Source organism: Lepus europaeus, chromosome 10, assembly GCF_033115175.1.
Source record: "Lepus europaeus isolate LE1 chromosome 10, mLepTim1.pri, whole genome shotgun sequence".
Taxonomy (NCBI): Eukaryota; Metazoa; Chordata; class Mammalia; order Lagomorpha; family Leporidae; genus Lepus; species Lepus europaeus.
The window spans coordinates 10,241,542-10,268,139 of NC_084836.1; the positions used below are offsets into that span (position 1 = coordinate 10,241,542).

At 62.9% G+C, this 26,598-nt stretch overlaps 1 protein-coding gene across 1 annotated transcript in view; it reads left to right on the forward strand.

Moving 5' to 3' along the window:
* MYH9 (myosin heavy chain 9) overlaps positions 1 to 26,598 on the forward strand; it is an 85,348-nt gene that overhangs the window by 57,245 nt on the left and 1,505 nt on the right. Inside the window, exons 11-40 of the mRNA XM_062202903.1 lie at positions 223 to 341; positions 1,734 to 1,886; positions 2,652 to 2,825; positions 3,998 to 4,171; positions 5,956 to 6,070; positions 8,734 to 8,927; positions 9,263 to 9,384; positions 10,127 to 10,196; positions 11,705 to 11,865; positions 12,600 to 12,708; positions 13,549 to 13,680; positions 13,912 to 14,118; positions 14,699 to 14,836; positions 15,170 to 15,293; positions 16,173 to 16,344; positions 17,515 to 17,727; positions 18,036 to 18,180; positions 19,518 to 19,724; positions 19,887 to 19,991; positions 20,215 to 20,367; positions 21,211 to 21,459; positions 22,313 to 22,525; positions 22,614 to 22,826; positions 22,981 to 23,142; positions 24,138 to 24,266; positions 24,854 to 24,942; positions 25,026 to 25,149; positions 25,384 to 25,592; positions 26,050 to 26,158; positions 26,256 to 26,428. Of these exons, the coding sequence (XP_062058887.1) occupies positions 223 to 341; positions 1,734 to 1,886; positions 2,652 to 2,825; positions 3,998 to 4,171; positions 5,956 to 6,070; positions 8,734 to 8,927; positions 9,263 to 9,384; positions 10,127 to 10,196; positions 11,705 to 11,865; positions 12,600 to 12,708; positions 13,549 to 13,680; positions 13,912 to 14,118; positions 14,699 to 14,836; positions 15,170 to 15,293; positions 16,173 to 16,344; positions 17,515 to 17,727; positions 18,036 to 18,180; positions 19,518 to 19,724; positions 19,887 to 19,991; positions 20,215 to 20,367; positions 21,211 to 21,459; positions 22,313 to 22,525; positions 22,614 to 22,826; positions 22,981 to 23,142; positions 24,138 to 24,266; positions 24,854 to 24,942; positions 25,026 to 25,149; positions 25,384 to 25,592; positions 26,050 to 26,158; positions 26,256 to 26,428 (4,657 nt within the window). The remainder of the gene's footprint in view (positions 1 to 222; positions 342 to 1,733; positions 1,887 to 2,651; positions 2,826 to 3,997; positions 4,172 to 5,955; positions 6,071 to 8,733; positions 8,928 to 9,262; positions 9,385 to 10,126; positions 10,197 to 11,704; positions 11,866 to 12,599; positions 12,709 to 13,548; positions 13,681 to 13,911; positions 14,119 to 14,698; positions 14,837 to 15,169; positions 15,294 to 16,172; positions 16,345 to 17,514; positions 17,728 to 18,035; positions 18,181 to 19,517; positions 19,725 to 19,886; positions 19,992 to 20,214; positions 20,368 to 21,210; positions 21,460 to 22,312; positions 22,526 to 22,613; positions 22,827 to 22,980; positions 23,143 to 24,137; positions 24,267 to 24,853; positions 24,943 to 25,025; positions 25,150 to 25,383; positions 25,593 to 26,049; positions 26,159 to 26,255; positions 26,429 to 26,598) is intronic.

The following is a 26,598-nucleotide window of genomic DNA, read 5'->3' on the forward strand; positions in this document are numbered from 1 at the left end:
GGGGTGGAGACCCCTGTAACACCCAAGCTGTGGCTGAGGGGCAGGAGAGCGCCTTCCTCCCTGCCCCCTAGGGCTCCGTGGCCTGCTCCGGGTTCAGTCGTCCGGGTAATGATTGCTCAGTTACCACCGCACCCTTCTGTCCCGGCTCCCAGGAGGGAGCGGATTGTCCCTCGGGTCTAATTAAAACTCTGTACCCCTCCCCTTCTTACTCTGAAAAATTAGCCGCCCAAAAGGTGTCCCACCTCTTGGGGATCAACGTGACCGACTTCACCAGAGGAATCCTCACGCCGCGCATCAAGGTGGGCCGGGATTACGTCCAGAAGGCGCAGACGAAAGAGCAGGTGAGTGCCCTGCGGCCGGGGCGGCTGGGCTGCAGGGCCGCGGCTTGAGGTCCGCCCTGGACCGTCAGCAGTGGGAGACCCGCTCTGCTCCGTTCCTCCCGTCCTGCTGTTCCTTCGTTTCTGGCTTTCTTATCGCGCCAAGGCCTCTCCTGGCAGGCACTTCCACGTGTGTTCCTTACTCAGTCCTTGTCGCGCCCCAGAGAGCCAGGTGGCACTAGTCCCTTTCCGGCTGGAGGAAGCGGGCCCCAGAGAAGCCGAGTGATGTGCTCCAGGCCTCAGGCCTCGGGGCTGCCATCCGTTCGGGCCCTGTGCCTCTGCCCGTCCCGCCAGCGTGCCTTTAGACTGAGGGGTTGCAGAGGACGTCGGCACATCCTCTGGTATCAGCGAGAACTTGATGTTTCCATAGCACGACGCCTGCTGGTGCCAGGGTGGCGGTGGCATCTGTCATCCTCCAGGCCCGTGCCAGGCGGCTGTGTGCCCACCACCTGCTGCCTGGCTGCGTGTGTGAGAGATGAGCAAGGGTTTCCTCACTTGTGCCAGACCAGTGGAGCCGGGGTCCTCCCAGGCCTGGCCACTTCCCCTTTCCTGTGCGGGGCTTCTGGTTTCTGTCGTGGTGCTGCCCGCGGGGTTTTTAAGGTTCCAGTGCCATCTCTCGAGTACTTTGAGGAGCCTAGCGATCGGTCCCTGCTGCCTCCGTCACCCTGGGTGCTGACAGCTGCTGTGCTTCTGTGGGGCCGTTACCCCCGAGGACAGTCGGCCAAAGGCAGCGAGCGTGGTCGCTGCCCACTGCTCATCTCCCTCCCAGTCGAGGCAGAGCCTTTGTTTTTTCCATCACAAAAGTACTGCGCACGCTTAAGGGAGTACAGAAAAGCTGAGCGGAGGAGAAAGATCACCCGTGCTCCAGGCAGGGAGGAGGACTGTGGGCAGCTGGCTTCCGGCGCGCTTCTCTACTTGTTTTTCTAATTCGGTGGGGCTCTGGCTTCATTACGGAACTGTTCAAACACCGGCCCCTGCGCCCGCCCCTCACGTTTTCACTTCTGATCTGGAGTCTTCCTTAATCTTAGCAACCTCAGCCCAGCCGCGTCCTTTTGGAGTGACCCTTTTTCTGTAAATGCTGGTGTGCGCTCACGCTCTCTTCAGAGGGTCTTTGCAAAGCTGCGCGCTTACCGCGCCCACGTTGGTGGATAGTTAGGGTGTTCAGCTTTTCGTCATTTTAAGTCACGCGACAGTGACCGTGGTTGTACGCGAGCCTTTTAGTTCTTGTTTCTCCCCCCTCTAGGGCTGTGTCTCTGGAGGGGGCCCAGAAGTGAAGTGGCTGGGGTGGAGCCGAGGGGCTTCTAAGAGTCCTCGTGTGTGACCCCTTGCTTCCCTCACTGTCTCTCCCCTTCCCAGGCTGACTTTGCCATCGAGGCCCTGGCCAAGGCCACCTATGAGCGCATGTTCCGCTGGCTGGTGCTGCGCATCAACAAGGCTCTGGACAAGACCAAGCGGCAGGGCGCCTCCTTCATCGGCATCCTGGACATCGCCGGCTTCGAGATCTTTGATGTGAGCCTCGCCCGTCCTGCCCACCGGCACCGCCTCCTTGGGTTGCGAGTCCTCTGTCCCTGGTCCCCGCAGTCCGGGCTGCCGTGTGCTGTGCCTTGAGATGTCAGTTGGGCGCACTCAAACCGGAGCGCCCTTTGCCAGCCAGAAAGGCTGCACCTCTGTGGTCATGGCCTTGGAGGCTCCCTGGGCGAGTGCTTCCTCCTGCAGATGTTCACTGAGCATTGGAACAAGATAGTGTCGCTGTCATGAAGACTTTGAGGTCTACTAGGAGGAAGCGGGGAACTACAGTAGACCAGAGTTGTTTACCAGGTCCACAGTGGGGTTCAGGCAACTGTGAATTTGGAAGGGGGAACATTTTTTAATCTCTTAGTGAAGTCATGCCCCCCGCCCCCATGAGTGGGACAGAACGTCCAGAGCACGGCTGTGTGGCGCTGGTTGGTGCTTGTGACCGTGCCACTGCCCAGCTGTTGCAGAGATCTGGCTGTGTCGTCTGCACGCAGCCGTTCTTCGAAGCTTGAAGTTCTTAAGCCCATGGCTGGCTGGTGCTCGGCACCGTGTGGCAGGATGTGGGTGACTGCCCTCTTTTGCATTTTAAAACATCATTCTGAGAAGGGCTTTCCCAGATTGCTGAGAGGCCCATGGGCCCTCCCGAGAGAGGGCGGAGAGAGGGAAGGCCTCCAAGCAGTTGGCCACGGATGGCGGCAGTGGGAGGTGGCCCCGAGGGGTCCCTGGGCGCATCTGGCTGATGCTGTTTCCCTCCCGCAGCTGAACTCCTTCGAGCAACTGTGCATCAACTACACCAACGAGAAGCTGCAGCAGCTCTTCAACCACACCATGTTCATCCTGGAGCAGGAGGAGTACCAGCGCGAGGGCATCGAGTGGAACTTCATCGACTTCGGGCTCGACCTGCAGCCCTGCATCGACCTCATTGAGAAGCCGGTAAGAGCCCAGCTTGCCTTGGCCGCCGCCCTGGCTTCTCGCTCCGCGCCTCCAGCTCTCGTTGCTCGTGGAAGTGTCCAGCTCCCCTCCTGGAAGACTAAGCCCAGGGGCTTAGATCTGGTGCCGGAGAGGCCCGGGCAGCAGCTGTGGACAGGCCTCACCCAGCTGCTGGCCAGAGCAGGTGTGGCTGGGCCTGGCCACCCAGCAGCATCCACCTGACGGGTGCTTTGCCTTAAAGGAACAGCCGTGCTTTTGTGTGGAAAGGTTGTGCAGCCCCTGGGTGCTGGGTGTTGTCTCCAGGTGCACCTGCAGAAGCTTGCACCCACCCCCCCTACCCTGGCACTAACGTGGCCCTGGAGTTCTTAGCCCACAGCATCAGCTGTGCCTTTTCCAGCCAGTTCCGAGGTAAAGCACCTGCCAGGGGGAGTTGGGGTCACCTGTTGGTTTTGTAGGTCTGAGGGTGAAGCAGATCCGTCTCTGGGCTCCCTCTTGATGACAGTTGAGTATACTCTTCTGGAATCGTGAGTTGCTGGAGTGTGGTTATAGCAGAGTTACCTGGAGTCATTCACTAAGAGAAGTCGAGGACAAAGTCCCTTTGAAAGCACTGCCGATGGGGAGGGGAACTGAAGACAGCCACGGTCCCCACGTGAAACCAGTTACTTCGGTGACGATGGTTTTTGTTTTGTTCTCAATCAGTTGGATTTTCCGATTAACAAGAAGCCAGCTGGCCCCAAGTTTTGCCCGCTGTCTCACAGCAATGTCTGTTGGCTCGTCCTTGGGTTCACTGTGCAGTAGGCAGTGGGCTCCCAGGGGCTCTTGCCTCACACGGTGGTGCAGACCCAGAGGTGGGAGGCGGTGTCTCTGGGCAGCTGCTGGCTCCTCAGCGTCAGGATCGTGTGAGGGGCAGGCCCCAGCACACCCTGCACCCAGGTTCCCTGGTGCGTGGGCTGGTGGAGCTGCACTTCTCATCAAACCTCCCCGTTCAATGGCGCTGCAGAGCAGTGAGACGCTGGGCCAGTCTCAGCTCCAGTTGAGGCTCTAGAGGGTTCTAGAAGGTTCTAGAACGCGGGCACAGAGTGCCATCTGCGGTGCTGCTGCTTTTCCTCTGGGGCGGCTGGCAGGGCCGAGCCCCCACATCCTGCTCACTTGTGCTGGCACCGTGCTTCCTGCAGGCAGGCCCCCCCGGCATCCTGGCCCTGCTGGATGAGGAGTGCTGGTTCCCCAAAGCCACGGACAAGAGCTTTGTGGAGAAGGTGATGCAGGAGCAGGGCGCCCACCCCAAGTTCCAGAAGCCCAGGCAGCTGAAGGACAAAGCAGATTTCTGTATCATCCACTACGCTGGCAAGGTGAGGAGAGGTGGGGGGAAGAGATGGGGGAGGGAGAGGCGGGGGGGCCCCGGGACTGGGGTCCAGGCAGTGGACGGGAGTGCCCGGGACTGGGAGCCAGGCAGTGGACGGGAGTGCCCGGGACCGGGGTCCAGGCAGAGACGGGGAGTGCCCGGGACTGGGAGCCAGGCAGAGGCGGGGGAGTCCCCGGGACCGGGGGCCAGGCAGAGGCGGGGGACTTGGGGGCAGTGTGGACCGGTGACAGTCGTCTGCTTTCACACGGGCGGTGTCAGGCCGGTTGCAGCGTGGTGCAGTATGTAGACCTGTCAGCATGTGGAGCTTGGGGGCGGAGCTAGGGCTCTGCCACTCACAGGCTGTGTCACTTTGGGCCGGTCACTTCGTCTCTGAGCCGTGGTTTCCAGCACGGATTCAAGGAGCTTGCGAGGCCCAGGGTGTGGCACAAGTCCGTGCTCTGGAGCAGAGCCGCTTGGTCTCAGCACCCCTGATTCTCTGTCCCCCCGGGGACTGTCCTGTGTGTGTCCCGTGCCAGGGGGGGGCTGGGGACAGTACCCATGGCCTCTGGCCACCGGAGTCAGTGGAATCATCTCTCGCCATGGCCGAACTTGTCCTGTTGGGCGGGGCTGGGGAGCAGCCCCCACCGTGGGCGGCTGCGCAGACTGGACGTGGCAGACCTGCTCTCCACGCTCGGCTGCTGTCATTTTCCTAACTCGCCTGCGAGGTCCGTGCTCAGACTAGACTCGGGCTTTTCTCAGCGAGATCTCTGCTCCTCACACCAGGTCCCTAGCAGTTAGCCGCAGCCCGAACCTGCGGTCCCACGGGCTGGCCGTGTCCTGGTTAGCGGCCATCCCGTGCCACGCACGGTCCTTGTGCAGTCCTTGGGCTCCACGCGTGCCCCGCGCCGCCCGGCCTGGGCTGTGCAGCTGCCCCCTTGAGAACTCCCCAGAACAAGGCGGCTCAAGCGCTGTCTCCCAGCCGGCGGAGGAGCGCTTCCTGAGCCTCATCTGCACCCTCGCCTTGGAGAAGGACACGGGCTGATCCACGTGGAGGCTGTGGGAGGGCTTTTATGCAATTACACACACTGCCGCCAAGTTGGGACCACCAGAAAGCCTTCCCAGGGGCCCCTGCATGAGGAGATTGGCTATGCTGCACCAGCCGAGCCAAGGCAGAATCCCTCAGGCCCGGGCTCTGGGTGTCTCACCGCAGGCATGCGTGGGCCCCCAGGACAAAGAAACCAACCTCAGACACCTCGCTTTGGGCAGCCAGGCGTGGACCCTGGGTTTAGAGGAGAGGGGCTGGCATGCCTGCTGTTGTGTTTGTCATGTTCAGGGACCTTTTCTGATGGAAGCACCATCTTGTTTTGCTTGTGTTATTACGACTGTATTCAAAGACAGGAAGGCTAGCATGCATGTTCATTAGAGAAACATACGTGCCAAAAAGACAGAAAGCAAAGACTGACTGCAACGTCAGCGTGTTGATGCGTGTCCTCCCAGGATTTTTTTCTTTATGTTCATATTGCCTTTAAAAAAAGAAAAAAGCAGAACCAGTGTCCACGGAGCGGCCACAACGTGGTCTTAGCCCGCTGTGTGGGATTTGCCTTGTTTCAGGGCGCATGTGCCACAGCGGACGACTTCCTGATAGCTCATTGTCCGTGTCCTGTGTCGCTGCCCCCTGGGGCTGGAGCTATGAGGGCAGGGGGTGCTCCGTTCCTGCCGGCTGGGCCTCGTGGGAGACAGGCACTCGTGGCCACAGAGCAGCTTGTGACTTGGGCTCTGGGGCTCTTGCAGGTGGACTACAAAGCCGACGAGTGGCTGATGAAGAACATGGACCCCCTGAATGACAACATCGCCACCCTCCTGCACCAGTCCTCGGACAAGTTCGTGTCGGAGCTGTGGAAGGATGGTACGCCCTTTGCCCTCTGCCTCCTGGGACAGCTCCCTGCCTTGTCGCTGGGCGCAGGCCAGTGGTTTCTGCCCTCTCCGCCCTTGAGCGTGCCCCGTAGCTGTGCCCCCCTGGGGCAGGGCGCCTGTCGGGCTCTGCCAGCCGCAGACGGCCGTGGCTGTGAGCCCACGCCGGGACACCCCAGCCTCGCGCAGGTGTCCTGCCCCGTGCCGCACTGTTTCTGCCTTCTCCTTGCCTTCTCCTTTGGGGTTCTTCATCATTCCTGTGGGTTCCCCTCTCCTCTGCCTGGGTTTTGCTTTAACCTCTCTGTTGCAGAGATGCAGAGCGCTCAGAGAGCCTATTTCTATCAACGCTTTCCCATTCTCCACCTAGAACCAGGTGACCGGCTGCTCTCAGTGGTGTTGCTTGTGTGTGGTGTGGCCCAGGACTGTGCAAGACCTGCTTCTGCCGAGTCTCCCCCAGCCTGCGGCCCTTCCTGCCTGGCCAGGCCCCTGCCCCCTGAGCGGCTCCTGGGCAGTCTCCCCCCACTGTGCCCCTCGCAGGCCTCCTGTAGAAAACCTGGCAGGGTGTGGCAGTGAGGTGCTGCCGGCACGGCACGTTATGTATCTTACGTGGAAAATCATTGCCTTAGTGTCCAGGTCCCCTTGAGCTCCGCCTTTAGAGGGGGCTGCCTTCCTGCTTGAACGGCTGCGCATGTCTCGGCATGGGAACCAGGGGCGCTGCATGCCGCCAGGGGTCTGTGCACCAGAAACCGTGAGAACCAGGGCGCTGCGTGCTGCCAGGGGTCTGTGCACCAGAAACCGTGAGAACCAGGGCGCTGCGTGCCGCCAGGGGTCTGTGCACCAGAAACCGTGAGAACCAGGGCACTGCGTGCCGCCAGGGGTCTGTGCACCAGAAACCGTGAGAACCAGGGTGCTGCGTGCCGCCAGGCGTCTGTGCACCGGAAAGCCGCGAGGGCTTTTGTGACAGTCACTTAGCAAACAAATGTCTGCTCCACCTGGGCCCAGCCCTCCTGGGGGCAGGCCACACACGTCCAAGTACCCGTTCTAGTGGGGCCACCCTTAACCTGCCTCTGCGCAAGCCTCCCGCTCCCAGGACGCCTTTGGTAGCCAGTGAAGGAGGCGCTGTGGTGGCTGTGTAAGGTCCAAGATGCTTCCATTTGAACAGGCTGGTGCGTGGGTGTTGTCTGCGCTCCTGGTTTGCTTCAGCAAACGTTCCTTTTGCTGTCTTCTAGTAAGTCATAGGGAACTGCCACAGAGGAGTAGGAAATGGGCTTTCCCACAGGAGTCCTTTTTTTTTTTTTAAGATTTATTTTATTTAATCGAAAACGAGAGAGAGGTCTTCCATCGTTGATTCACTTCTCAAATGCCCACAACAGCTGGAGCTGAGCCAGTCCAATGCCAGGAGCTTCTTCCGGCCCCCAACGTGGGTGCAGGGGCCCAAGCACTTGGCCATCTGCTGCTGCTTTCCCAGATGCGTTAGCAGGATCGGAAGTGGAGCAGCCGGGACTTGAACCTGTGCCCCTGTGGGATGCCAGCATTGCAGGCTGCAGCTTTAACCTGCTGTGCCACAGCACCGGCCCCTCCCTCGGGACTCTTAATGTCTGCATTCACAGCGGGAGACTTCAAATGGGACATTAGCTCGTGGTTAAAACTGTTTCCAGTAACTGGCCACGTTGGGCTGCATGTTTTCTGCTTTAGAGGAAGGGATCCGCTCACTGCTGCTGATCCTGAGCTTAAGGGACAAGGGCTTCTTCCCCTGAGATGGGTCCAGACGTGTGAGCCAGGAGATGCAGTGGGGTAGAGAAGCGAACCTCACCCTCGGGAACCCTCGTGGGCAGCAGCGGCTCTTCGGTGCTGTCAACCCCAGCCAGCGCCACGCTCTGCCCCGGGTTGAGGGGTCTCTGCAGGCTGATTCCAGAGAGGGAGGGCGTCCAGAGTCCTGCGGACAGTGGCAGGGCAGCCTTCGGGCGTGCACCTGCTCACCCCTAGCCCAGGGCCGTCAGGTGCAGATCACAGGGAAATCAAGGGACTGCTTTTTTTTTTTCCCCACAAAGGGGCCATAAGACCGCAGGATTCTCTACTGCAAAACATGTGACCTGCTGTATCGTATTTCTTTGGGGGTAGGACCTTCCAGAGTAGGCAAGATAGATGATTGTTAACATTTATTTGAGAGGCAGAAAGAGCTCCCATCTTCTGGTTTGCTCCCCGATGCCCACAGCAGCCGAGGCTGGGCCAGGGTGGGAGCCACTGGTGAAAACTCAGTCTGGGTCTCCCCCCTGAATGATAGGAACCCAGCTGCCCATCACCTGCTGCCTCCCGGAGTCTGCATTAGCAACACACTGGGATCGGGAGCTGGAGCCAGGCATTTGACCACTAGGCCAGCGTGACAGGAGATGGAACCTGAGCTTAGCCTTGGGCAGATGCGCCCCTCCCCGACAAGCACAGGCCTGGTGACCCTGGGGCTTTCCTTTTGCTTCCTGGTCTGCGGTCAGGTCCGCTCAGCTCTTGGAAATGCTCTCCGCACTCCTTGCCGTCTCCAGCAGTAAGGTGGTGCTGTCCACTGTCTCTCCCTACTGTCCTGCTGTCGGTCTTCCTGTCTCCTGCCCCTCCGCTCCGCAGCGGGACTGCTGGCCACTCACGTGTTCTGTGTGATCTCTGCAGTGGACCGCATCATTGGCCTGGACCAGGTGGCCGGCATGTCGGAGACGGCGCTGCCCGGGGCCTTCAAGACGCGGAAGGGCATGTTCCGCACCGTGGGGCAGCTCTACAAGGAGCAGCTGGCCAAGCTGATGGCCACGCTGCGCAACACCAACCCCAACTTCGTCCGCTGCATCATCCCCAACCACGAGAAGAAGGTGCGGCTGCTCGGTGGCGTGGTGCAGGGTGAGGGCAGGGCACGGCCACGCAGGGCCTTCCGCCCGTGGCTGTGTCCCCCAGCAGGGGGAGAGCCCTCCGTGGAGTCCCCCTATGGGTTGGCTCCTGGCTGGCCTACGAGAGGCACGGCATCTGTAGCCCGTGTTTCTGTTGCTTTGGGGGCTCCCTGTAGCCTCTCCCCAAGCTGGTGATGGCACTCGGCTGGCAGGACCAGGGGCCTGCAGCAGCTCGCTGGGACTTTCAGAGGCCGGGCCGGTCCCCTCTTTCCCAGCGCCCAGCTCCAAAAGCGAGTCCACGAGCCTGTTTTCTCCTCCAGGCCGGCAAGCTGGACCCCCATCTGGTGCTGGACCAGCTGCGCTGCAACGGTGTTCTGGAGGGCATCCGGATCTGCCGCCAGGGCTTCCCCAACAGGGTCGTCTTCCAGGAGTTCCGGCAGAGGTGAGCCAGCGCCTGGGCCCCTCCTGGGTCCGGCTGCACGTGGACCGAGTCTTCAGGGGCTGCTCCGCAGCAGGGACCTTCATGGGAGCCGTGTCCCCGTGTCCCCTGTGCACACAGCTGAGGTCTGCCCAGCCCTCACACTGCCCTCCTGTGCCGCACCCCTTGTGCGAGGAGAGATCTCCCTGTTGTATTACTGGGACCGAAGTCATCACCTGGGCGTCTACATTTAGAGGAGCTGTGGAAAGAAATGTTTAAGGATCAGCTAGAAATGTGGGGTCAGGAACTTTCTGGAAGTGGAGGAAAGCCCTGCAGCTTGTGCCGTGTGTGCCCGGATGTTGGCACCGGCACCGTGCCATGTCCCCGAGCCCGTGTGTGGCACCGGCTGCTAGCGGGAGCCATCTGTTTATTAGCGGCTCTCTGCTGCACCCCCGGGAAGGTGAGCATAACGGGGCGGGGGCTACAGATGAAGATTCTAGGCAGTCAGCGCCAGGAAGCCCAACCTAAGGCTTGTCTTGGAGAGAAGAAAGCAGCACCATGGGAGTTCCCACCCCCTTTCCAGAAAACGCCAAGCCTCAGGTCCTCCAGCTGGGAAAAGACCAGACGGGACTGTCCGAGCCCTCTTTCCTTAGAATTTGTGAGCAGAATCCCACGCCTGCCGAGCCTGGGGCTGGCCCTGATCCCAGGTGTGCGCCGGGTGTGCAGGATGGAACCCGGATGACCGGGCTTCTCTGTCCTCCTTCAGGTATGAGATCCTGACGCCTAACTCCATCCCTAAGGGCTTCATGGACGGGAAGCAGGCCTGTGTGCTCATGGTGAGTCGAGCTACCTCCTCCTGCCGGGGTTCTGGGGTTGGACGGGGGCGCCCTCCTGGCTGGTGCGGGTTCTGCTGGAGCGCCTCTTCTGGTTGGGCGGTGCCCATGCTGTGTCACGCCTTCCAGTGTTCCAGTGCCCTGTCTGCCCTCCGCGGGTGCAGGGTGACGGTCGGGACCAGGGCGCCTGGATAGAGTTGGTCTCTCCCAGCTGGGGAACCATCTCTTGCTTCTTGCGGCCTCTGATCCTCACGCCCAGTGTGGTGGACGGGGCGGCGGGCCTCGCCTGACGCTACCGGAATCTGTGCGGCTAGCACTCGCACTCCTCTCGTGCATGGCGTAGCGCACTCTCCGAAGCCGGATTCCCCGTGCGAGTGTGACGGCCCCACAGTGACTCAGGCCAGGCTGGGGCTGGAGCCCGCCCAGGTCTTCCTACTCCTGGCCTCCTGCTGTTTCTGGCATGTCCGGGGCTAGCAGCCACTGCCTGTTGTCTCTTTTTACTTTAGAATCTTCCCAAGTATCAGAGAGGATGGGCTAGCAGGGAGAAAAAGAGAAAAGAAAAACATCCAAATACCTACGGTGTGCAAAGTGACAGGGAGGCCGAGGTTCAGGAGGGGAAGGGATGGTGTCCTGCTCTCCAGACACTTCTCAGTGGGAGGGCAGGGCAGGCGGGCCTGCTCCCTGTGGGCACCCTGCCGCCGTGGTGCCCTGGTCAGCTGCCGGCCAGCTGAGCCGTGTTCACCTGCAGGTACCTGCCGTCCCTCCCTCCGCCCGCACTGCAGGAGAAGCCAGGGTGGGGAGGGGAGGTGCCTGCATGCTGTCCTTCCCCTGAGACTCCCTCCCATCTCACACCACCCAGGCCAGTTGTGGTCACCAACGGTCCCTCAAGCCCCACTGGCAGTGGGACTGCCTGGGGCTGTCCCTAGTCCCTTCTCCTGAGACAGACAGCAGACAGGCCTTGCCTGTGGGCATGACTGAGAGCCGGCTCTGGCCTGGGGCTGCCCTGTGGCAGGAGCGACAGCGTCTGCTCATTCCTGCCCTTCGCTGGATGCTTGAGCCAGGACTAAGCGCGCTCCCTGCGTTCTCGTAATTCCCACAGCCAGCAGGAGGCGCTGTCATTTGCTTTAACTGTTTCTTAAGTTGCCGCGTTATTCCTGTTTTGCGGCTGGGGGAGTGTGGCCTTGCAGGGGCTAAGGCCAGGGCCCTCTGACTAGCATTCGATGCGGAACTGCGTCCTAGCGTCCGTGGCTCTTGGCCGCCTCCGGCTGGAGGGACCTGCGCCGGGTGTGTGTGGAGCGCGGCTCCAGTGTGCAGAGGTGGGAGGACGGCTTCAGATCCCCCTTACCTCGAGCTTCTGTCTCTGCAGCCGTGCTCGTCGGGAGCCCACCGTCCCTTGGCTCTCGTCCCGCAGCCCTGCTCTGTCTCTTCCGGCGTGGGGGGCTCCTGGGACTGACCACTGCCTCTTGCAGCCCTTCCGCCCTTCCCTCATCGCCTGCTCCCTTCCCGTCTAGATCAAAGCCTTGGAGCTCGACAGCAACCTGTACCGCATCGGCCAGAGCAAAGTCTTCTTCCGGGCGGGCGTGTTGGCCCACCTGGAGGAGGAGCGGGACCTGAAGATCACCGACGTCATCATAGGATTCCAGGCCTGCTGTCGGGGCTACCTGGCCAGGAAGTGAGTCCCAGGGCACCCCCACACACGAGGCCCGCGGTGCCCCACCAGCCAGCCATGCGCTGGGGCACTCGGGTGCCGCCGGGCTGTCCTGGTCCCTACTGCTGGGGTTTCCACGTCCAAGAAGCAGACGTGAGCACTTCCACAGAGGCTTAGCGTGACCTGCAGGGGTGGGGTCTGCGTGGGTTCACCATGCTGACAGCCCTGCTCGCTGGATCCTCATGTGTCACTCCTGGGGGACAACCCCAGGCCTGCCTGCCCCCGAGGGGCCTGGTGCACCCAGGCGCGGAGGCGTCCTTGAGTCCAGAGCAGCTCCGCACGGCCTCTGGGCCCCTGTGTCTTTTCTCCGGTCACACGTTCCCAGTGTGAGCTCCGGGCCCTGGGAAAACGAACGGGCCTTTCGCTGCGTGGGTCCGAACGCCTCCAGTCGCCACCCTGCGACCCCCTTTGCAGAGCGCCAGCCAAAGGCTGTGTGAAGGGGCAGCCGAAGTCACAGCCTCACTCGGAGCAGGGTCTCTGTGGTTCAGACTGGGCTGAGTGGAGGGGGCGGTGTGGTGACCCAGACCCACTGCAAGATCCACGACGCGTGTCACACAGCTCATACGTGGGAGAGCTGGGGCTCGCCCCTGAGGCCAGCCTCTGCCAGCAGGGGCGGGAACCCGGAGAAGCGTCAGCGGGCAGACCAGAGCTGTGCGGGGCGTGTCTCCTGCGCGCTGACCGTGTGCCCCACCCCACAGGGCGTTTGCCAAGCGGCAGCAGCAGCTGACGGCCATGAAGGTCCTGCAGAGGAACTGCGCCGCCTACCTCAAGCTGCGGAACTGGCAGTGGTGGCGGCTCTTCACCAAGGTGGGTGCGCGCCGGCACGCCGGGGACACACAGGCTCACGCCGGCCTCTGCGAGGGCCCACTGCCCCCACAGCAGTCGTGCCCTGTGGTCGTTGGTCTGCTGGGCATGGCCGTGGCCGTGGCCTGCTCTGGCGCTGGGCTGGGCTGGGCTGGGCTGGGCTGGCTCGGCTCAGCAAGCAGCTCCCACCAGTGAAGGCTCAGGACTCTGCAGCCCCACGCCCTGCCGGGGGCCCTGCCTTCCCGCGAAGCCACCCCGAGGCTTCGTACACAACCAGGCTGGCCCTCCCTAGCCTTTTAAAAATTCCCTTTATTTCTAAGGTTGTCCAGCTTGCTTTTTGTTTCTCGTATATAATATGTAAGAACTTTTTAAAAAAAAGTATAAAGCAGAAAATGGAAGTTCACCCATGATTGCCTCACCTGAGCCAGCAGCAGTGAGTTCTGTATTTGTTCTCACTCTTCCCCCCATACATCTCAGCTGTATAAACCACACACATTCCCGCATAGCTGGGCCTCCCCTGTGTAAACAGTCTTGTGTTCTGCACTTTCCGTTTACAATTCCTTCCCAAGCATGGCCTTTGCGATGTCCGCTCTCGTCCTCGGGGGACGTGCCGTAGCCCTGGCTGCTTTTCCAACGCGAGCCTCTATGCCACTCCTGACCTTTTGCTGTTGCAAACAACGCTGTTGTGAACATCCTCGTGCCTGGGGATGGCTGCCCCGAGCTGCAGCGGGCAGGTCAGCGGCCTGTGGCCCGCAGGCCACCCTGATGTCCACCCCCTGCGTCTCCTCCCCGGTGTGTCGCGTGGCCTCGGACTCCGGCAAGCTCGTGTCTCTCCTCCCCTAGGTCAAGCCGCTGCTGCAGGTGAGCCGGCAGGAGGAGGAGATGATGGCCAAGGAGGAGGAGCTGGTGAAGGTGCGAGAGAAGCAGCTGGCTGCTGAGAACAGGCTCACGGAGATGGAGACGCTGCAGTCTCAGGTGGGTGCTGCCCCCTGCTGGCCACCAGGGGGGAGGCATGTTTGCTGCCCCAGGTGCTGGAGGAACAGGGTGGTTAGTCTCTCTGGGGGTTTGAGTTGGAGGCCGGCTGTTTCTCAGAGGTCTTGAGAACATGGTGTCTGGAAGGGGCCTGGGAGCTCGAGCCCTGGGAGCTCGAGCCCTGGAGCCATGGGAGCAGCTTGCAAGTGCGTGCTCTCTGTGTGCCCTCTGCAGCTCATGGCAGAGAAGCTGCAGCTGCAGGAGCAGCTCCAGGCGGAAACGGAGCTGTGCGCCGAGGCCGAGGAGCTCCGAGCCCGCCTGACTGCCAAGAAGCAGGAGCTGGAGGAGATCTGCCACGACCTGGAGGCCCGCGTGGAGGAGGAGGAGGAGCGCTGCCAGCACCTGCAGGCCGAGAAGAAGAAGATGCAGCAGAACATCCAGGTAGCCGGGCCCGCCGACTCGGGGAGGGGACAGGGACGGGAGTCGGGCTCCCCACCAGGCCCCACTGACTCAGGACGGGAGTCCCTGCCGGGCCCTGACTCAGGGCGGGAGTCCCCACCAGGCCCTGCCGACTCGGGACTGGAGTCCCTGCCGGGCCCTGATTCGGGGCTGGAGTTGGGCTCCCCGCCGGTCCCGCTGACTTGGGCACAACTCGGGATGGGAGTCGGGCTCCCCACCAGGCCCCACTGACTCAGGACAGGAATCGGGGTCCGCGTGCCCGCGCTGCCCATGGGCACAGCTGCCGGGCTTCCCCCACGGGCTGGCTATTCTATCCGGGCCTCTCAGCTCTCCCAGCTGTTCTTGCTCTGGGACCTGGGAGTGGAGGGCCGGCAGCTCTGCCCTCCACACCCTGCCCAGCGGGAAGCTGGCTGAAGGGTGCCCCCAGAACAGTACTGCGGGCATCTTGCCTGGCACCCCAGTGTCCGATGCGTGACCCCTCCCTGCGGGGCTGGGCAGCATCCTGGCCGAGCTGCCGGGCTCGCAGAGCCACCGTTCCCACCCTCTCTCCGGCTCCCGGCAGGAACTGGAGGAGCAGCTGGAGGAGGAGGAGAGCGCCCGGCAGAAGCTGCAGCTGGAGAAGGTGACCACGGAGGCCAAGCTGAAGAAGCTGGAGGAGGAGCAGATCATCATGGAGGACCAGAACTGCAAGCTGGCCAAGGTGGGCCAGGCCGCATGGCTGCCCGGGGCGGCCCCTCCTCCCGGAGCCACGCGGGGATTTCCCCCCGAATGAACGGCCCCAGGAAGCTTTGCCTTTGCCCCGCAGTTGAGCTCTTCGCTGGCTTTTGAGACGAGTCAGGCCCTCCCTGTGGCACTGTGCACATCTGTCCCCTGCGGAGCTGGGGCGCCTTGGTGGCTTCGTGCGGGACATCCCGTGCTCCTTCAGCCAGGCTCTGCCTGTGTCCGCTCCTCCATTCCTGGGCCGGCTGTGCTCTGAGGAGAGCTGTGGCGTCCTGTGCGCTCCCGCTCAGCCTGGCCCACCCCCACCCTGCAGGAGAAGAAGCTGCTGGAAGACAGGATAGCCGAGTTCACCACCAACCTCATGGAGGAGGAGGAGAAGTCCAAGAGCCTGGCCAAGCTCAAGAACAAGCACGAGGCCATGATCACGGACCTGGAAGGTGAGGGCATGGCCTGGGCCGCCTGCCGGGGGCCCTGGCTCCAGTGACCCAGCGCTCGGCTGCTGCCCATGAGGCCCAACATGGCCAGGGCACCGCGGCAGCACCTGGTTGCTCTGGCTGGTTCCCATGAATTGTGGTTCAGACCAGACCCTTGTGTCACCCGTCGTGCCACACTCGAGCTGCTGGGAAGACCGCAGGAGATCGTGGTTGGATGTGGGCCAGGCTCACCGGTCCTGCCTCGTTTCCCGTGTTCTGGGGACTGTGGCGGTGAGGAGGCCTCGGTAGAAGGCCTATGGCTGGCTGAGACCCCCAGCCCCTTGAGAGGTGTGGACAGCTCAGGGAGGGAGAGAGCCTGAAACAGCTGGAGGAGCTCCACGCCCGGCTGGTGAACGCGGGGTGGGTATGGGCTGCCGGCCAGCAGCGTCCTCCCCAGCCTAGTGTCCCAGCCCTGCCGACCCCTCGTGTGTGTGTGACCGGGAGGAGCCTGCAGGACTTGGCCGTCCAAGGCGTTCCGGAGGGCAGGACCACCAGGTTGAGAGACATTTCACACCAGCAAGTGTTAAGGAAGCCGTAGATGAGTCAGAAACACACACCCCCTGCTGCGTGCCCCTGACCCAGCAGTGCCATCCGGCGCTCAGCCTTGTGCGCTGAGAGTCACACCTGTCCCTGTGGGCTGGAGAAGGAAGCTATGGTGTGCCTGCAGGACAGAGCAGACAGAGACCCGGCAGGGCACTGGACCGCACATGGCGGCGCTCTTGTCCCACATCCAGGGGTCAGGTGTGACTGGCTGTGTGTCGTGCAGGCCTCTGGCCCTGGTTGTGTAAGTCGTTGAACACAGAAGAGCTGTGGCCGCTGAGGTCCCCACCCCCCCGCCCCCAGAGCGCCTCCGCAGGGAGGAGAAGCAGCGGCAGGAGCTGGAGAAGACGCGCCGGAAGCTGGAGGGAGACTCCACCGACCTCAGCGACCAGATCGCCGAGCTGCAGGCACAGATCGCTGAGCTCAAGATGCAGCTGGCCAAGAAGGAGGAGGAGCTCCAGGCCGCGCTGGCCAGGTGAGGCCCAGGCCGCCCGCGTGGCCGCCGGCCAGAGCACGCGCCTGCCCAGGCTCACCGCACCAGCGAGAGCGAGCGTTCCCTCCGCTGCGGCTTCGGAAGTTCCCAGGCACCAACAGCACAGGCTGGGGTGCTGGGGTGCTGGGTGGCTTTCTCCTTGGTAATCCAGAGTCATCCACAGCTCTGTCACCCGCCCACACACTTTCTTTTTAAAAAATTCTTGGCTATAGGCACACATTTGTTTAAAAAAGCAGACTTTATTTTTCTAGTTTTAGATTCATTGCAAGATTGAGCAGAAGATACAGATTTCCCATCTAAGCCCTGCCCGCCTCCCCCACGCACAGCCTCTGCCATTGTCAACACTCGGGGAACCTTCAGTGAGACAAAACCAAGGGAAGCCTGCAGCTCGTTGCCTGCCACTTTATTGCAGTCTGATGGACTGTAGCTTTTTAGGAGTATTTCCTTTTTCGTGTGACATTTTTAAAGTTAATGTTTTTGAAAATGTATTTACTTGAAAGCCAGAGTTAAACAGAGAAAGAGACAGAGAGAGACATAGAAGGAGAGGCAGAGAGAAAGAGCTTCCATCTGCTGGTTCACGCCCCACATGGCCACCATGGCCGAGGTGGGCCAGGCCAGAGCCAAGCACCAGGAGCTGCTTCCTGGTCTCCCACATGGGTACACAGGCCCAGGCACCTGGGCCATCTTCCTCTGCTTCCTCAGGAACATTAGCAGGGAGCTAATGGATCAGAATTGGAGCCGCCAGGACTCTGACCAGCACCCATGTGGGATACTGGTGCTGCAGGCCATGGCTTTAGCCTGCTGCGCTACAGGACAGCACTGGCCCCATTTATATACATACATACATATATATATATATATGTATGTATGTATTTATATTTATGTATTTATATATAATAGATTTTATATATATTTTATATTTATATTTATCATACATATCATTTATATATGATATATATATATAAAGCAATGCGTCTTCCTTCGGAAGATGAAGGGGTCTCTGAGGTTTTCCGGGTCTGGGATACCCCATGTTTCTGCCATCACTGTGACTGCACGGACAGCGTTGGCTGCCCCTCTGCCCCTCTGAGGCCTCTCCTGCAGGCGGAGCCCTGAAGGGGCCACGGCCTCAGGCTGACAGGGTCTCTCTGGCAGAGTGGAAGAAGAGGCTGCCCAGAAGAACATGGCCCTCAAGAAGATCCGGGAACTGGAATCTCAGATCTCCGAACTCCAGGAGGACCTGGAGTCCGAGCGCGCTTCCAGGAATAAAGCCGAGAAGCAGAAACGGGACCTGGGGGAGGAGCTAGAGGCGCTGAAGACAGAGTTGGAGGACACCCTGGACTCCACTGCCGCGCAGCAGGAGCTCAGGTGCGGCCTGGGGCTGCCTGGCCGCCGAGGGCGGGGGCCCGGAGCAGGGCTGCACATGCGGCTTACCTCGTCCAGAGAGCACGGAGCCGGGGCTTCCTCGGCACTGCCCTCTGCGTAGCGGATCTGCAGGGGAGCGTGGCTTTGGAGGGTGCGGCGAGGGTGGGCTCAGCCTGTACAAGGGTCAGCGAGCCTGGGCGTCAGCTGGGTAGCTGAGCAGGGGGCCCGTGGGGAGAGAAGCTGCAGACGGGGGCTGTGCCAGGGAGGGTTGCCGGGTCTCGGCCTCCGCTCTGAGGGGTTTCTCCGTCCAGGTCCAAACGTGAGCAGGAAGTGAACATTCTGAAGAAGACCCTTGAGGACGAGGCTCGGACCCACGAGGCCCAGATCCAGGAGATGCGGCAGAAGCACTCGCAGGCCGTGGAGGAGCTGGCGGAGCAGCTGGAGCAGACCAAGCGGGTACGGGGCCTCCCCAGCACGATGGGCGCAGCCGGGCTGCTGTCAGGGGAGGGGCCTCCTGGTGCCCCCTGCCACTCTGGGCTCTGCTGTGCCTCAGCCAGTCCTGCAGAGCTGTGCTGGCCTCAGACTGCTCAGCCCCAACTCAGCGGCTGTGTTCCTTGGGCTGAAAGTACCCCGTGCCTCAATTTCCCTATCTGTGCAGGGGACGATGGGTTTGTCTCATGATTACAGGACTTAGAGTCGTTAACCTGTGTGAAGCTCTTAGGCAGGGAGGGCATAAGGTGTCCATATGTTGGGGTTGTCATTAACAACCCACCAGAGCAGGTAGTGTGGAGGAACCGGTGGGTGTCAGAGGGCCTTGGTGGTCCAGCTCCCGCCTGCAGAGTCCCCTCTAGAACACCCCCAGCAAGCGGTCAGCTGGGGTCTCCCTGGAAAAACCCCAGGGCTGTGTACCCAGCTGGTTTCCAAGTTCTGCCTCCTGTGCCTTGCAGAGCTCCATGTCTGTTGGTGGCGGCCGGGGAAGTTCAAAGCTCTTCCACGTGGGGGCCTAAATATATTCTGTCTCCCTTCAACTCCTGCCCAGGGCCCAGTTTACCCTTGACCTTGGCTGATCTTGCCCACAGCCCCGTGGTCTACTTGGTGCAGAGTAGAGTGCGATTATTGTATTTGCTTTGTGAGCTCTCCTTTGTTTCTAGATATTGACATTTTTATTTCTTCACTTGGGAGGGAGAGCGCTCCAGCTGTTGGTTCAGTCCCCAAACATGTACACTGGCCCCCGGCTGGGGATGCAGCTGGGTAGCGGGAGCACCATCCAGGTCCCCGCGTGGGTGGCAGGGACCAACCCTGGAGCCGTCACTGCTGCCGTTCAGGGCTTGCAGGAAGCCAGAGCTGGGAGCTGAACCCAGGGACTGCTGGGTAGGATGTGGGTGCCTTACCCTGTAGGCCAAATGTCTGCCCCACTTCTGTGACTTAGAGAATGCCATGTTACTGTTTGAACACCAGGTCTCTGAGGGGCTCTGTTGGAAGTCAGGTGCCCTCGCTGTGTTGCAAATACTGCTGGGGTTGTGACAGATACAGTAACACCCAGTCTAGCACCTTCCCTCTCCCCAGCCAGCGGGGCTTGGGGGGGGGGGGGTATTGTGAAGGTAGGGATGCTGAGCAGAGTGAGGATATATGGCCCTTGTCACTGCCAGCGGAGAGCAGAGGACAGGTGAGGCCGGCTAGAGCCCACGGAGTCCAGGGCTGGACCCAGGTGGGTGGCTCTTCCAGTGGCGTCAGACAAACCAGCCACGGAGCATCCCCGTTAACATCCTTGCTCCCCGCCCCTTCTCGCCCAGGTGAAAGCCAACCTGGAGAAGGCCAAGCAGACCCTGGAGCACGAGCGAGGGGAGCTGGCCAACGAGGTCAAGGCCCTGCAGCAGGGCAAGGGAGACTCCGAGCACAAGCGCAAGAAGGTGGAGGCCCAGCTGCAGGAGCTGCAGGTCAAGTTCAGCGAGGGCGAGCGCGTGCGCACGGAGCTGGCGGACAGGGTCACCAAGCTGCAGGTGAGGCTTTGCCGCCGCCCCCACGCTCCCTCTGCCTCGTCCCCTCTCCCTTCTCACACTGCCCGCCCAGCAAGACCTCCGTGGCCCGGCACGTGACCCAGGCCCAACTTTGCCAGAGTGCTCGTGGCCGGGCTCAGTCGCCTCTCCCCCTGCCCCATGCAGGTGGAGCTGGACAACGTGACGGGTCTGCTCAACCAGTCTGACAGCAAGTCCAGCAAGCTCACCAAGGACTTCTCTGCGCTGGAGTCCCAGCTGCAGGACACCCAGGTGAGGCTGCAGTCCCCCTGGGAGGACCCTGTGCCCGCGTGGCGGCGGCAGCTGCCAGAGCTTTGGGCCTCGGCAGAGCACGTCTGCTCGCCCGTCCTCTCTGGTGTCCCGCCTCCCAGCAGGCCTCTCCGTGACTGGCCCATCAGGCCGAGGGCCGTGGTCCCCCCGTGTCGGTCATGGTGTGGTGCGTGTCCTGACGCCGGGCCTCTGTCCCCACGAGCAGGAGCTGCTGCAGGAGGAGAACCGGCAGAAGCTGAGCCTGAGCACCAAGCTGAAGCAGATGGAGGACGAGAAGAACTCCTTCAGGGAGCAGCTGGAGGAGGAGGAGGAGGCCAAGCACAACCTGGAGAAGCAGATCGCCACCCTGCAGGCCCAGGTGCGGAGGCTCTGCGGGCCATCTGGGTGCCGGCCGGGCTCGGGGCACGGCCCGCCCTCCACGCTCCGCCCGGAGTCCCTGGGGAGAACGAGGAGTCTGAGGACCTCGCTGGGGGCTGTAGCGTGCTCATGTTTGCCGGTCCCTGGCTACCAGTTAGCGTTGCGCCCATGAGAATGGAGACCCGCGGCCACGGTGGTAGCCGTGTCCCGTAGCAGTTGGGTTAACATCGCGGTGCCGTCCCTGCTAGTGCCCGGTGCTAGGTGACAGCCGTGTTTCTCTGCAGCTGGCTGACGTGGTCATGCTGTGTGTTTTAGCTGCATTAAAGCCTTGGGAGACAGAGGCACGGGGTCCTCTGAGCTGTGATGATACGGATACAGTTACAGATGGGGCTGCTGTCCCAGGGTCTGTCTTGGACCGCCTTGTCGCAGTCAGGATGGGCTGAGTCCATTCCAAAGTCTGGGTGGGGGTGGCCGGTGTGCGTGTGTGGTCGTGGTTACGTCTCCAGGTGCATACGTCTCCTGCTTCCGGCAGGCAGCGCCCTGAAGGGCGCGGGGCCTGACCCTGGCAGACGGGAATCGGGGGCGCCTTCCTGTGGGCTCAGCCTTCGCAGAGCGAGAGCTGGGTGCCGATGGGGACCCAGAGTCCTCCCCTGCTCCTTGCACGAACAGAGGCCTTCGGCAGAAGCCCTGCTCGTCCTGAGCCTGCGGCAGATGCGGGTGATGAGGGGACCCACTCGACTTAATGGCGTGGGCCCCTGGGTCCCCTTGGTGGTGAGGCGAGCCTTCAGGAGTTACCTGCCCAGGGGCCCTCTTGGGTGCCTCCTCACTCTGCGCCCCTGCCCAGGTGACCGACATGAGGAAGAAGATGGAGGAGGGCGCTGGGTGCCTGGAGACGGCAGAGGAGGCGAGGCGGAAGGTCCTGAAGGACCTGGAGGGGCTGAGCCAGCGGCACGAGGAGAAGGTGGCCGCCTACGACAAGCTGGAGAAGACCAAGACGCGGCTGCAGCAGGAGCTGGACGACCTGCTCGTGGACCTGGACCACCAGCGCCAGAGCGTCTCCAACCTGGAGAAGAAGCAGAAGAAGTTCGACCAGGTGCGTGGCGGCCGCGTGGGCCTCCCTCGTCCCCTCCCTCCTTCCGACGGCCTGGCCTTGGGCCCCTGCGACGTCAGGGCGGGTGCCCGGAGCCCCCGGATCCCAGCTGGCTGGCGAGCTGGGAAGAGAGTGATGGGAAGGCTCGGGACGCGTCTGCCTGCTGTTGGGTTCTGTGTGTTTTCTGTACTGAGCCAATTCGACTGTTCTCTAACATCTTTCTTGACGTGTGCTTGTCTTCTTCTTCCCACAAGACCCGAGTCAGCTCAGGGAGGTGAGGACAGTGGGGCCGGACGGAACGATAGACGATAGAGTAGACAGAGCTCAGGAAGCCGCGGCCGGCGCCTGCGGCTCTGCACACGGGACGTTAGTGTGTGCAGGTGGCCTCTGCGCAGGCTGCACCCTCTGGTCCTGACGAGGCAGCGCAGCCCACGGAGGCAGTGAGGAGTAGGGCGAGGCGACGGGAAGGCGGGGGAAGATGCCACAGGGCCGGGGCTGGAGGCGCCGGAAGAGGGGGCCACATGTCTGCCTGGTCTTAAGACGAGCGCCAACCGGATGTCAAGAAGAGCCAGCTGCCAAGTCCTCGGGGCCCACTCTCCCCTGAGGGCTCTGATGGAAGCAGCCCCATGAGGCGTGAAGGCCATTAGCACTGAAAAGTTCAGTCGATGCTACGAGGTGGTGGTCGAGGCGAGCCCTGCCCTTGTCCACACTGGACGGCGTCGCGTCATCCTTGGAACCAGCCGGGTTCTGAGGCAGCAGCCCTGCGCCTGTGTGCCCGAGTTAGGAGCTGGGGCCGGGCTGGGATGCCCACGGTGGTCCACAGCTCTGGGCCTCACGGTGCCCACCTGCTTCCCAGCTCCTGGCGGAGGAGAAGACCATCTCGGCCAAGTACGCAGAGGAGCGTGACCGGGCCGAGGCCGAGGCCCGCGAGAAGGAGACCAAGGCGCTGTCGCTGGCCCGGGCCCTGGAGGAGGCCATGGAGCAGAAGGCGGAGCTGGAGCGGCTCAACAAGCAGTTCCGCGCCGAGATGGAGGACCTCATGAGCTCCAAGGACGACGTGGGCAAGAGCGTGAGTGCGGGGTCCCGCGGGCTGGCGCGGGCAGGCTCCGGGTCTGGGGAGCGGCGGCCTCCGCCCTGACCCGTGCCCGCCGCCTCAGGTCCACGAGCTGGAGAAGTCCAAGCGGGCCCTGGAGCAGCAGGTGGAGGAGATGAAGACGCAGCTGGAGGAGCTGGAGGACGAGCTGCAGGCCACCGAGGACGCCAAGCTGCGCCTGGAGGTCAACCTGCAGGCCATGAAGGCCCAGTTCGAGCGGGACCTGCAGGGCCGCGACGAGCAGAGTGAGGAGAAGAAGAAGCAGCTGGTCAGGCAGGTGGGTGTGCGGGGCCGCCCCGGCTCCCGGCAGGCCTCTCCTTCCTCCGCCTGGCCCGTGCTGGCGCTCTCGGGCGCTGCTCAGGGGTCAGTGACGGGCTCGCTGGTTCTGGCATCCACGGGGCAGGACCGAGCACACGTGGGCGCTTCCGCAGGTGCGGGAGATGGAGGCCGAGCTGGAAGACGAGAAGAAGCAGCGCTCCATGGCGGTGGCCGCCCGGAAGAAGCTGGAGATGGACTTGAAGGACCTGGAGGCGCACATCGACTCGGCCAACAAGAACCGCGACGAGGCCATCAAACAGCTGCGGAAGCTGCAGGTGAGGTGGCGGGGCCAGCGGGGCTGGTGGTGCTGGGGCCGGGGCTCGGCTGTGCGCAGGGGCCAGGCCAGGGGAGCTGCGAATCCATTGCCCTGCTGGGTCCAGGTCGGGGGTGCTCCTAGCCCCGTCTCACAGTGGGCACGTGGAGGCCAGGGTGCTAGGCTGGAAGTAGATCTGCCGTGGGCGTGGCGACCTTGCGTGCAGGACGAAGCAGACAGGACAGACCTGGCCCTGCCGTGCCGGTGCGGGAGGATTCCAGGGAGCAGCAGCCCCTGACACGGGCTGGCCCTGACGGACAGCAGGCGGAGGCTCCGAGAGGCGGCCCCGGCGCCGTGCATGTTCGTGGGGAATTCTCTCCCAGTGACGGACGGAAAAGACGCATGAAAACCAGCTCCGAGATGGCCCATTGTGCCACGTGAGCCACGCGTGGTATCGGCAAGGCTCTCGGGCACGGGCGCTCTGATTCCTGGTGGTTTTTGCAGCTGCCGGCGTCCGGCCAGGCACAGCCAGGGTCGTGCCCTTCGTCTCGGGAAGTCCCAGCTGCGCAGTCGTCTGCAATAGAGAAAAAAAGCTACCAGGGATGTTGGTAGCGAAGGCACATAACAGGGAACAACAAAAGCAAACCCATTTCCCGCCCTCTGTTGGTCACCTGCAGGCCGGGCCCCCGTAGGGCGTGTGCGTTAGGAGAGCTGCCCTGAGCCCTGCGTTCCAGGAAGTTCCAGAAAGTCTGAAAGCCTGGGCTGGCGCGGACACGGTGCTCCACACCGGCAACCGTGCGCTTTCCAAACCCTCGGTCGGAGAAGTGCAGGCAGTGTAGGCTGAGACGTTGTCTTCACGCACAGCTTTGCCCTTTGACCGTTACGTTGCCTAAATACGCCGCCAGGCTGACAGCCAGCACCTCCCTGCTGGCGAGGTGTCCCACTCGGGGAGGGAGGGTGGCGGGCACGGGGCCGGTGGGATGTGGGCGGCCGTGCGACCCTGTGCTCCCCACGCAGGCCCAGATGAAGGACTACATGCGCGAACTGGAGGACACGCGAGCCTCCCGCGAGGAGACCCTGGCGCAGGCCAAGGAGAACGAGAAGAAGCTCAAGAGCATGGAGGCCGAGATGATCCAGCTGCAGGAGGTGGGCCGGCCCGCAGTGCTCAGTGTGGCCAGCAGGTGGCAGCCGGAGCCTCCAGGGCAGTGCCGGCAACGCGGGCCCTGGTCCATGGGTGCACGGGGGCGATTCCACGCCTCCAGAGTTCCCTCCAGGGTTTCGCTTCAGAGCAGGGCTCCCTGGGGTGATGAAAACGTGGGTGGGAGTGAACTTGTTCCCCATGAATCGAGGCGTTGTGGAAAGAGCCGGCCCTGCCTGACCAGGGGGGAGATGCCTAGCCATCATGGAGGCACTGTGCAGGGGGGCCTGAGCTCTTCCACAGTGTGCGGTTCATGGCTCCCAAGTGCTGCAGAGGCACCAGCACTGAGCACCTCTGGCTGTGTGGGCTCCCTGCGGGGCCTGGAGGGGTTCCGAGCTCCTGGGCTAGGGCTTTTGTAAACACGTGGTGCTCAGCTGTGCCCCGAGAGGGAGGAATCAGCCCGCGGCGAGGGGAGTTCATGAGAAAGGACTCCGTGGGAGAAGCCGGGCTCAGGGGCACTGCCCTGCGGAGAAGAGGGGGCGTGGCGTGGCGGGCAGCGCCGTCCCAGCCGGGCACATCCGGGTCCTCATTGCAGGAGCTGGCTGCCGCCGAGCGCGCCAAGCGCCAGGCCCAGCAGGAGCGTGACGAGCTGGCTGACGAGATCGCCAACAGCAGCGGCAAAGGGTAAGCCCGATGAGGAGGCAGCAGGGGGCCGGGACGTGTCCCCCAGCCCCAGCGGGCCCTCTCAGCTCTCCCGCCCTCCCCAGAGCCCTGGCGCTGGAGGAGAAGCGGCGGCTGGAGGCCCGCATCGCCCAGCTGGAGGAGGAGCTGGAGGAAGAACAGGGCAACACCGAGCTGGTCAACGACCGGCTGAAGAAGGCCAACCTGCAGGTGGGCGGCGGGGCCTCCTGCACAGCGGTGGGCGGACGCTTCAGGACGGGCGCCCGGCACCCGTACAGGTCTCCCCGTGGGTTCCCTGGGGGTTAGGGAGCAACTGGACCCTTCCTGGTGCGTCGCTTCCTGGCCTCGGAAGCCTGAGCTCCCGGCCTCGCGGGGCCCAGCAGGGTCCTCCTGCCCGCTTCGCGCCCCGGCGTTCCTCGAGGTCACGGCCCCTCCTGCCCGCAGATCGACCAGATCAACACCGACCTGAACCTGGAACGCAGCCACGCCCAGAAGAACGAGAACGCGCGGCAGCAGCTGGAGCGCCAGAACAAGGAGCTGAAGGTGAAGCTGCAGGAGATGGAGGGCACGGTCAAGTCCAAGTACAAGGCCTCCATCACCGCCCTGGAGGCCAAGATCGCGCAGCTGGAGGAGCAGCTGGACAACGAGACCAAGTACGTGCTGCCTCTGCCCAGCCCGGCCAGTGTGTCCCCGCGCGGGTCCTCCCCACGCCGACCACGGGCCAGCTGTCTCCTCCACGCTGGCGAATGGGGGCTCGGGCTGCACCTCTGCGATGGGGGCCTTTGGTGGCTGTCCGTGTCTGGCCCCCTGGACATCCATCTGTGGGCTTAGCAAGGCCAAGGCGTCTTTGGAATGAGTGGGAGTCAGGCGGCCTCAGACCCCAGTGTTCCCATTCCTGACGTGGTCCGTGCTTTGCGTGGTGTGTCCCTTCCCGTCCCCAAGGTCGTTCATCTGTCAAAGGGACATCGTCGCCCACCCCTGCTACAAGACAAAGCGCGTAGTGGGTGTGCGGTGACGGCGAGCCCTCAGCATCCGGCCCCCCGGGGGTGGGCGCCAGCGGGCCGGAGGGGCTGGCGGGCCGGAGTCCCCTGAGCCGTGTCTGCCGCGCAGGGAGCGCCAAGCCGCCTCCAAGCAGGTGCGCCGCGCCGAGAAGAAGCTGAAGGACGTGCTGCTGCAGGTGGAGGACGAGCGGCGCAACGCCGAGCAGTACAAGGACCAGGTGCGCGCGGGGCTGCGGGCGCGGGCACGGGCGCTGCCGCGGGGGCCGGGGCCGCCCGCCCAGAGCCCTCACCGGGCCCCTGGCCGCCCCTCCGCAGGCCGACAAGGCGTCCACCCGCCTGAAGCAACTCAAGCGCCAGCTGGAGGAGGCCGAGGAGGAGGCCCAGAGAGCCAACGCCTCGCGCCGGAAGCTGCAGCGTGAGCTGGAGGATGCCACCGAGACAGCCGACGCCATGAACCGCGAGGTCAGCTCCCTCAAGAACAAGCTCCGGTGAGTGCGGCTGCGGGCGGAGCACCAGGTGCGTGGTGGAACCGGGAGGCTGCCGCGGGGACTTTAGCTCGGGGGCAGAGCTCAGCCTGCGTGCCTCGCGCCGTGCTGCACCGGCAGACCTGCTTTGCCAGCGGTGTTGATGCCGGCGTCTCAAGGCCAGACGGCTGCGG